Source organism: Limulus polyphemus, unplaced genomic scaffold (assembly GCF_000517525.1).
Source record: "Limulus polyphemus unplaced genomic scaffold, Limulus_polyphemus-2.1.2 Scaffold1509, whole genome shotgun sequence".
Taxonomy (NCBI): domain Eukaryota; kingdom Metazoa; phylum Arthropoda; class Merostomata; order Xiphosura; family Limulidae; genus Limulus; species Limulus polyphemus.
In genome coordinates, this window is record NW_013667119.1 from 262,268 (window position 1) to 273,317 (window position 11,050).

The window sequence follows — 11,050 nt, forward strand, 5'->3', positions numbered from 1 at the left end:
GTTTAAATTAAAACTGCCCCGAACCAGTTATTGGAAAACTACAAAGGCTATCTTTCACTTTCACTGTTTTTGAATTGCTGACTAAAGGAAAAGCAAGTGGTTAATAACAGCAACCACTACTTTTTTTTCTTTTTAACTCTCTCACTATAGGCTTGATTGATCTGACCAAGTCTGTCACCATAAACTGACCTTCAGAGTTTCCATACTATAACTTTTTACATACTTTGTTGAAGTGTTTACTGCTCCGAGTGCAAATTGATTTGCATGTTAATATTAAAAACATTTTACCTTAAAATTGTGAAATTTTATTTGCAGAATCTCTAGAATCTCATAAGTAAATATGAAACGTTTTTTCAGTAAAACTTAATATTTTATCCAATATTTTGTCTACACTAGCTATTTGCATGCAGTCAGTTTCACTGACCTCATAACCACCATAAAATGTATCAAAAATCAAAATCAAAAATCAGTTTTCACCTCAGGCCTAGGAATCAGAAGGTAAAGAGGACTTCTATTCCAAAGATCCAGGTCAGCAAATGTGTGCAGAACTAATGAACAATCAACACCAGCCACCCAGAATTCAAGATGACAGTATGAAGTTGGAATGCAACATAGAGAATCAACTCCAGTCCAAAACCAGGCAGCATTATGAATGTATTTTCCACTCCATGGTAGGAGGAAGGCCCCAGTCCAATTGGATGTGTGTGTGAAGACTTACACTGACCAGACCAGCACACCAAAGAACCAACTTGCAGGCAAAGGTAGAAAGGAGGGTTCCCAGTTGGAATGATGAGCTTCATTTGACGGATTCATCCAGTCCATGGCCAAACAGCATCTAGAACTGTACATCAGGTCTCTGGTAGGAGGATAGTACACACCATCTACACTAGATGGACACCACCACCCTACTCTCAATTCGGTGGGATTGAGCAGGAGCCTCCATGGTTCACCACCCCAGCAGCTAGGAGCTGGTAAGTAGTAAGGTTTCCCATACTCCACTAGTACTCCAATAGCACAATAGGGAGTCTAGAGAAATGCATCACCACAGAAAGAGCAATGGGTAATCATGGAAACCTATTTTTAAAAGCAGGCCAAACCTAAAATATTCAACCAGGAATAGAGGGAAGAGCAGCAATCCCTTCCCTGCTTTACTCATGATAATTCATGACTTCATACAGTTTGTGACAGGCATATTTATGATGCAATATATCATGAGGATGAATCTACAAGCTGTGTTCCAAAATGCCCCATCTCAACAGTGAGCATTATAGACTTTAATAGCCATAAAGTGTGAATACTTTAACAGGCACCACAGAGCAATCCAACATGTGAAATGGGCCAATATAATGGAAAGAAAACTTACCCATTCAAAGTTGAACTGAGGTGTGTAGAACGGCAATGAGCTGAAATCAGTATCCAGAGGAGGAGGAGACAGTCACGTGATGTAAAGAATGTGTGATGAAGATATGAGGTGTGGTCCATGTTTCTGCCCACAAGACTTCCAATAATGGACAACAAAAGTGGGCAGCCATGGAAAAGTGATGAAGATCCAATCGTGATGGGAGGAATCTACTGCAAAAGCTAAAGAAAGTAGAAACAGGAATGAACATGGAGGGAGCTGGTAAGTGAGGTGGGTGGTAGGTATGTCCAGAAGAGGAGAACACTATTGAGAGCACAACCACTGAAGCACTCGAGATATGCTAAAATATGTATGTGTTGAAAGTTGGCTTTCAAAGGTTCATCCTATATTTAAAGATAAAGCAAATGGGAATGGGTGCCCCATCACTGGTCAATGGTTGAGACAACTATTGAAAAATCATAATGGATCATAGCTAAATGGTAATGTACTGATGGTAGGAAATGATTCAATGTGTGAATGAACAACAAGAAGTTTCAACAGATTGAAGTGTAGAGTTGACTTGGGTCAAAGAATGATCAACGACCTGTGACCTCATGAGAATCCATATGCGTCCCCAACCAGTAAGAAAAGTATATGTGAAAAAGAGCAACTTGGAACAGGGAGGAATGAAAGGAATTCCAACCAAGGTGTTGTCTCTGATGAGCCACCAGGTAAAATCCACAGATTAAAAGATCATGCAACACTCAAAGAACATGAATGTGTGCAAGACTCAAGGGAAAAAGGGCTACCCTGGAAGTTCAAGTCCCCAAAAGATGCAGAACCTCACATGTCAGAAGAACAGAAGAAGAGTTCTTTGGTCACCCTGAGCTCCAGCAATATGTAGGGATGGAGCAAAAAGTAGCCAGCTGTCCATGTTTGGATGTAATGGTGAAATGGCAGACCATTGGAATGAAGATGTCTGGCAAAACCCTTAGTCAATCTACAGAAGACACAAGTTGTTGAAGGTGGTCCAAATGGTACAGTGTGGAATTGACAAATTTGACCTGTATGGACTAAAACAAAGGTAATATTTATATGCAGGGGAATGAGGAATATTAAGGCACGTATTTCAGACATCCACTTTAGTCAGTCAGAGACCTTGAGTCAATTCACACGTAAGGGTCAGGAAATCTTATGGTGAAACAAGGAAAGTTGATGAAACAACAGAACTCCACATCTCACTGCAAGAAGGAATTATAAACCATTAAAAGAACCCCATAGAAGGGTGACTTACTGGATCAATAGTAGCCTCACCCACAAGATCTGGCATTGATTTGGAGAAATGCCGGCAAGAAAAATTACCCCACTGACAAGAGAAAGGAATGGGCAGTGAAGAAATTGGAGGAGTAGAAAAAGAAGAGAATCCTTTTGACAATGCAAAAAGCACCCAATAATCAGAGGTGAAAGCATGCCATAGATGTGGCTTGCCACATAAACCTGTGTAAGAATGAATGGCATGGGGGGGGGGGGGGAGCTGTGCAAGACAAAAGACCAAAGGAAGGAAAATCAAGTAGTAGCCTCCACCACAGACACCCATGTATTGACTGTTGTAAATAGGGTGCCAAACGATGGTCATGTATTTATGGAAGAGGGAAACACATGTGAGACAAAAAGTGCACACTACTCAGAAGATCCAACAACTGAGGACCTGAGTAATAAGTGAAGAAGGAAAGGGAGGGATGACAATGGAAGAAATGGACCTGAAATCACATTGCAGTTACAGAGTTTGAAACCTACACCTGAAAGAAAGGTTTGAGGCCTGAAGGTCCATAAATTAGAGGTTCAAGGTATGCTGACCTCAGATCTTAACTGGACTACAAATTGAACATTATGGACCAAGAAATCTGGAGAAGGAGGGAAATACAATAATCACACAAAAAAGTAACTTACCTGGGAAATTATGACAATGAGTAGTGAACAAATATGGAGGAGGATCCATAGGCTTAGCCCAGAACAGCATGGCAAAGGAAGAAAGTAGAAAAAAAAAGGGTTGCCCAAAACATCATCATCCAATCCAGATTTACCAGGGATTGATACAACTAGCCTTAGATAAAGAGGCACAATAGGCCACATGATTGATTCCCATTCACAGTGATACAAAGCCAAAACCTCCTTTCCAGAAAAAGTGGAGCTTGAGGCTACAGAAGCAACAGGTTGTTCTACAGTGGTGGAAATCATGAGAGAAATCGTAGTTGTAATCATAAAGCAATATTGTGGTAACCTCAAGTGGGTAAACAAAATTATTCCACAAAAAATCACCAAAATTTGAAAAAATTACAATAGTAAAAAACCAACTAAATTAGTTGTTATATTAATCAAGTGAAAAAACAAAAAATGAAGTAAAAACAAGCATAAAATAAACACATCTGCACACTAAAATGCCAAATTGAAAAGTTAAAATTGGGCTCTACAGAATAGAAGGAGCCAACTGCACCTGGTGGGTGTTTCGCACACCTACTGGTGGAGGGTTGTTGCATTCTTATTTGCATGCTACAGTGCAACTGTACTATGTGTAAGCATGTGAGGGTATCAAAGCTAGTTGTGAGCAAAAACTGCACAAAAAGAAAGCAGCAATGAATGAGAAAAGTTATTATGTGAGAAGAGGTATTGTGTCAGAAATTTGATTTATTAGCTATGTTTTAATGCCATATTTATTCATAAACAATAACAATAAAGTAATTTAATTACATCTTGAATGTAGCTCTCCAGAAAGTCATGACATGTGCAATATGACATGCCCATCGCAAGTGGGTTTATATTAAATTGATTCCTTTATAGAAAAACCCTAGAGTGAACTATATATACGGACAACTTAGAAATCATTCAAGAGCCTGAAATGGAAACAACATAAGAACAAAACTACCTAAATAGATTTTCTGAAGTTTAAAGAACTATCACAACAAGCCACATAATTTTTTATTAATTTCTTTATGTTACCTAAACTGCTGTATGTGTGTTTAAATCAAATTCCAATGTTTCTTATTTGTTGCTGATTCCTACTTCACACAACAGTGAAGTATGTAACAGTTCTCTTCTAAATCCATTGTCTGATAGAAATGTGTGGATCAATGATTGCCAACAAAGCATCTATAGGTTTCCATAGTCAGTTGGGAATATACAGCTTCAAACAGAGGAGAAGCTTCCAAGATAGATAATACTTCACATTGAAAGTGGTTAAGTGTAGAACTGTGAAAAGTATGATACCAGACCTGCACTGCACCAAGGATGTTCATAATTTTAGGTCATGTGATACAGAAAGAGCAACAAAAGGCAAACTATGATTCAGGGGTAATTCTGACTGCCATCAACTTGCCAGTACATAAAAAAATATTTTATCAGTGATAAAATCACATATAAGCTCTTTACTAACAGTAAACAGTGGGTTAATCCTTCATCTCAGTTAGTATAACACTTACTTCATACTTGAAATGTCTCTGGTTTAACCCAACTCACAGGTGATGGTATAGAATAAGATTAGGAAAGTGTCACTAGACTCAGGTTTATGCAATCAAAGACTCAAATACCAAGATAATTCAATCTAATTTTACTGATATACATGCCTGAGACAGGAAATAATAGCATGCATAAAAAAAATTGTCATATTATCATTGAATAATTAACAATTAAAACAAGTAAAATTTCACACTACTTACACTGGGAAGAGCATAACACATTTAAATTCTAAATATATTTACTTACTACTAGTTATTGTGGAACTTTCATGTTCATTTTTCTCCAATTTGATATCCAACAAAGCTTCCTGTTCCTCATCAGAAAATGGTTCAAACTTCATCTTTAATATTTCCATAATTACACAAAAGTTTCACCTTTATATTCTTATCAAAACTTGTAGCTAGACTACAGAGAAATAAATTAAGAATTAGATGTTGCACCCTTCAAAAAAAGTTACAAAGTCTTCAACAATTACAAATCCCAAAATTCACATTATCTTGCTAACTTTCATATCAGATTAAAAGCTTGTTAAATATTTTGATAATAAATATAAACATTATATGCACCACAACTGTTTTATATTTAATATGTACTTGACCTTTTGGTTTCAAATGAATGAGAGTTGTTTACCACACATAAAAGAAACAGACATTAATGGTTATGTAAAGAGTACTCAGCAAGAGAGCAACCTGCTCTAGAAAATGTTGAGAGGAAATAAAAGAAGCTATATTATCAGATGAAACATAAAATGTAAGATGTAACTAAATGGTCAAAACTAACCAGAATCACATGAAGAGAAACAAAGTGAAGTTCAGTAACCATACATTTAGAACACTGGTGTTCCCTCTAACACTAGAAGTGCCAACATTCCAAGTTCAGGTGAATAATTAAGATATATCTACATTATTATGAAATGAATAGCAGAAAGGAAAAATTTTACAAGGTCTAACTGAAATAATAAACCATTAAAAGAATTTTCCATATCAGCAAAGACTATGTTCCATGTCCATTCAACAATTTCAATAAACTGTTTCTAGCTGTATATCCTTCCCACAGATCAAAACACAGTTGTGTATTGTTTCATACAATGTACGTGTTTCTTACAACGTACATGTACCATATCACACAAGTTTTAAACCTTACCAAATGTTATTTTTAAAAGTAATGATGTTTTGTATTTGGTGGAATGTATGAATGACAATATTTTAATATGACCATTTGTTTGTTGAAAAGTCTTCTACAAAGTAATTTCAGAATTCCATGATTTTCAGACTTTTTGCAACTTCTAAGATTAAAAATATTTACTACTCATTGGTTTAGGTTAACAAAAGACTTTCTATTTCGTCAACTATTACAATATTGAAAGTCAAATCTACATTTTACTTCTAGTTTTTGCATCTTACAGTCAAAACCAGCCCATATCAACATAAGATTTGGTAAAGCTTTAATTGAGTTTAAAAGCTGATACAGTGACAGTAGTAGGAATATTACTTTTGACGAACGATAAAGAATCAAAACCACTATTCATTTTATCAACATATCCCTCTTTACAGATAGGGCTAACTTACAGCTTTTGATAACACATATGTCATACTTCACCAAAGACTAATGACAAATACAATTTCTAAATTTCATACGCCCAATACTGGAATGTAAACCGATAGTCTTACAAGTTCCGTTTGCAATGGCTCACTATAGTATATGAATATTATAATTTTTATTTTGTAATTCATTACAGGCTTACTCATTCTTTGTCTGTTAATCAAGTTTAATATTTCATATAAACTATTACGTAATACTATTTACATTTAATTTCTCACTGTGCTACCACTACCACATTCCGCCCTACTCCTATACCATCGCGACACAATGACACATAACTATGATGGGAGAAACAATCGTCCAAATTCTATTCTTATCAGTTCTAGCTGTGTACTTTTGAGACAACTGTTTGTGTGGAAATAAAATAGATTTATTTCTGTAAAACGTTTCTTCGCTAGTTTTAAGACACCTATTCTAGAGTGGCAAAAATTTAGGTTTATCACGTGAAACTAAGAATGCTCAGCGACACTAGGGAAAACGCGGATCGCCGAGTTCCGCTGACTGGCAAAATGGCGTTCAGAATCAAGCCAAACGCACTAAAAAGCTTTCTGTAAAATAGGTAAAAAGCGAAACATTAAACCCTTAAAAGAGTACCATTTAGAATGAAGTTACAAATAAAATATAATTCTTTGCTTGGCTGAACTTTATGATAACTTCTGTTTTAAAACTTTTAGGTTATCTCAATGACAGTGTAACTGTAATCTCTCAATATTGTGCAAGGTAAAACACGGAACCAACAGATATGTAAATGAATAACATCCAAATTTATAAAAAAAAAAATGTGCAAAGTAATCATTAGAAAAATAACAGTTAAAAAAAATCTTAAATGTCTTACTGATGATGGCTACAGTTTCTTTTATTACACCAGAAAATGCTACGCATTCCATAAGCTATGTACAAATACATTTGAATTTACTAATATTGTAATACCGATAATCGACACTGAATATTAAATACACCCCCATTGAAATTGCATATAGCTTATTATAGACTCTTTGTGGCACAAATCAAAACACATAATCGTGAATGTCATTAAATGCTCTATCTCTTGGTATTCAACATTTCTTGACATTAACAGTCTCTAATACCGATATTCGACATTGAATTCTAAATACACCTCATTAGAAAATATTTGAAATTGTACTCTTTGTGTTTGTTTGTTTCTAATTAAGCACAAAGCTATACAATAGGCTATCTGTGCTCTGCCCACCACGGGTATCGAAACCCGGATTCTAGCGTTTTAAGTCCGCAGACATTCCGCTGTGCCACTAGGGGGCGACTCTTTGTAACACAAATGAAAACACATATATGTTGTGGTCATTAAATGCTCTATCCCATGGTATATAACACTTCTTGACAAAATATTCTATAATAACGATATTCGACATTGAATATTAAATAAACCTAATTAGTAAATCTTTGAAACCTATTATGGACTCTTAGAGTCATAAATCCAAACACACATTTGTCAAGGTCTTTAAATGCTCTGTTTGATGAAGTAAAAAACTTTTTGACACAAACAGTCTGTAATAATGATAGTCGACATTGAATAACTTTAACATTGTTATGAAAAAAAAAGGATCATGGTGTAGTGGTTGATCAGTCTCTTAAGCCATCCAAGTAGTGTACTGTTGCTAGCGGTAGGGCAAGTAGGACGTTAAGCTGTATCTACGGAAATAGTGAATACAAGAGGTTATAATTTCATTTTTTATGTTACTGGTTATGCCACATTTGGAGTATTGTGTTCAGCCTTGGGCTCTTTACCTTAGGAAGGACACTGAATTGTTGGAAGAAGTTCGTAGGAGGATTATCAGAATGGTGCCTGGGGTGGAGGGGTTGTCATGGGAGGATAGGTTAAGATCTGTGAAAAAGTGTTTTTTTTTTAAAGAAGAGCTAGAGCGGATTTGATTGATGTGTTTAAGGAAAGTGATAGTGTTGATGCATCTTTTTTCGTACTTAATAGTGAGAATGGTAGGACCAGGGGACACAAATATAAATTTTGGAAGGGTAGGAGTAATCTCCAGCTAAGAGTTTTATTTTTCTAACAAGGTGTGGGCTTTTGCAATAGATTGCTTTTAGATGTGGTGAATGCAGCAAATTAAAGTGTTTAAATGGAGACTTTGTAAGTATTTTAATAATATGGGTTAGCTCTGAGGTTGTTTTATCTAATTTAGCTGATGCAACAGGCTAAATGCACCAACTGATCACTTGCTGTCCTTAGATTTTATGTTATATAAAACTATATTTTTCTAACAGGGTAGTTGGCCTTTAGAACGGGTTGCCTTCGGATGTTATGGAGGCAGTAAATTTAGAGAAAGCTTAATAACTATGTGAATAAGAGACTTTGAAGTATTTTTGAAAAGTTTTAGTTGAGTTTAGATGATAGGACGGGCTAGATGGACCAGTAGATCCCTTGTTGTCCCTAAATAGTATGTTATAATCTACACCATGACAATTTCAAATACTTTGCGGTCTAACATGTACATGCAAAACATAATTCTAACTTCTTTTAGAATATTTTCTTTACTGATACTCCGATTGTTTTATGTTACAAAAACACCTTCAGAATAACAAACATAAAATATATTTAGTCAACAATACAGCCTTAGAAGTTTGAAATGGCGTTTAGATAAGATAGAACTGAACACGATAATTTATTATTAACTTCAGATTCAAAGTATTCAATTATTAACGTCGCCTTTATTTTACGGCGGTTTATATTTTTTCTCTATTGATATTTTCACTGTTGTCCGTGCAGGTTTATATATATAAAAGAAAGCAACATCAGGTTAGATTCTGTATCCACTGAAGAGAATCGAACGCTTTATTTCAGCATCCTAAATCCGAAGACTTACCACTGTCCCATCGCGGGACGTACCGTTGTTATGTCGAAAGAAATTACTATGTTTTGATATATGTTCACGTTTATGAGAGGAGTTGATTATCACCTTTGAAAGGTTAAAAACTTTCCTTCAAGTTTTCGGCATTTTCGGAAATTTTTGTGAAACCATTTTTTTTTCTACTGTTTATTAATATAATTTATTTCGTCTTAGAATTTCTCTTTTTGATCTTTTGTCTCTAAAACGTTTTAAATATATCCACGAGAGTTATTTTTTCATTAAAAATATAATTTCTGTCTGTTGTTGTAACAGTGTTCAAATTTCTTACTTGGTCATTCAATCTCAGACACGCAGTGAAAATAGGTATCAGAAAATATGAAAGGAAGGAAAACTGGATTTTTCTTGTTTTGCCAAAAGTCAAATTTTTTGCCGTTAGCTTCATAATGGTAGTAAGAACAAAAAGAAGTCCAACTCTTTTGGCAATAAAATAAATTATCGTGAACTTTCTAAACGTTCTTTGAAGTCGTTTCAATAGTATGTTTGTTAAGTATATCCGAGATATTTCCATGGCATATTTAAAATAATAAAGTTGTTCGTCAGCAATTACAAGAGAATGAAACATCCTGTAAATTTTATTGCATGTTGTAATAACACATTCACAATAAAGCGGTACCACAGATACTTTAATAAAACTGTAAACATATGTTGTTCTTTGAAGCAGGGTTGAAAAACGCGATGTCTTCGCAGTCCAAACTCTGCTTCAAAAACATGAAAGAAAGATATCAATGATTCATGAATGATATATTAAGCAAATATAACAATTTTCATAGGTTTTAATATTTTCGTTATTCATTGAAAATAAGTTGGATATACTTTCAAACTGGTTTATTATCTATTGCTAGCTTATTTTGTGAACAAGATTAGAAACAACGCCTCTGAGGCCACAAAGAATATCAAAGAGGTTTATGGAAATGTTTTGAGCGTTCGTAAGTGTCAACGATGGTTCAGCAAATTTCGTTCAGGTGACTTTATCCTTAAAAACTGTGATGGCAGGGGTCGACATGTTGGAATTGATATTGATGCTCTGAAGACACTTGTTGAATCTAACCAAAGGCAACACACTCATGAAATGGCCCTGAAATTGCATGTCTCTCATTACGTAAACATTTAAGGAATATGGGAAAACTCCATAAAGAAGATGCTTGAGTGCCTCACGAAATAGGCCGGTATGGCCAGGTGGTTAGGGTTTTCGACTTGCAATCTCAGAGTTGTGGGTTTGAATCCCCGTCCCATGGGGGTATTATAATGTGACGGTCAATCCCACAGTTAATTGTTGGTAAAAGAGTAACCCAAGAGTTGGCGGTCTGGTGATGACTAGCTACTTTCCCTCTAGTCTTGGCCCGGCATAGCCAGTGGTTTGGGTGCTCGACTTGCAATCTGCGGGTTCGAATCCCCGTCCCACCAAACATATTCGCCCTTTCAGCCGTGGGAGCGTTATAATGTGACGGTCAATCCCACTATTCGTTGGTAAAAGAGTAGCCCAAGAGTTGACGGTGGGTGATGTTGACTAGCTGCCTTCCCTCTAGTCTTGGCCCGGCATAGCCAGGTGGTTAGAGCGCTCAACTCGCAATCTGCGGGTTCGAATCCCCGTCCCACCAAACATATTCGCCCTTTCAGCCGTGGGAGCATTATAATGTGACGGTCAATCCCACTATTCGTTGGTAAAAGAGTAGCCCAAGAGTTGACGGTGGGTGGT

At 35.9% G+C, this 11,050-nt stretch overlaps 1 protein-coding gene across 4 annotated transcripts in view; it reads right to left on the bottom strand.

The window, feature by feature from the left end:
* LOC106463885 (gastrula zinc finger protein XlCGF57.1-like) overlaps window positions 1-7,154 on the bottom strand; it is a 120,018-nt gene extending 112,864 nt beyond the window's left edge. For 2 of the 4 annotated variants that reach the window (XM_022391511.1, XM_022391506.1), the window contains exons 1-2: window positions 6,421-6,694; window positions 5,099-5,257 (exon numbers count right to left, since the gene is read on the bottom strand). In XM_022391511.1, the coding sequence (XP_022247219.1) occupies window positions 5,099-5,207 (109 nt within the window). In that variant the 5' untranslated portion in view covers window positions 5,208-5,257; window positions 6,421-6,694. Of the gene's footprint in view, window positions 1-5,098; window positions 5,258-6,420; window positions 6,815-7,048 lie in introns of those variants that run through there. The other 2 variants (XM_022391508.1, XM_022391507.1) reach the window with 2 other exon arrangements.
* Window positions 7,155-11,050: the final 3,896 nt, after the last annotated feature.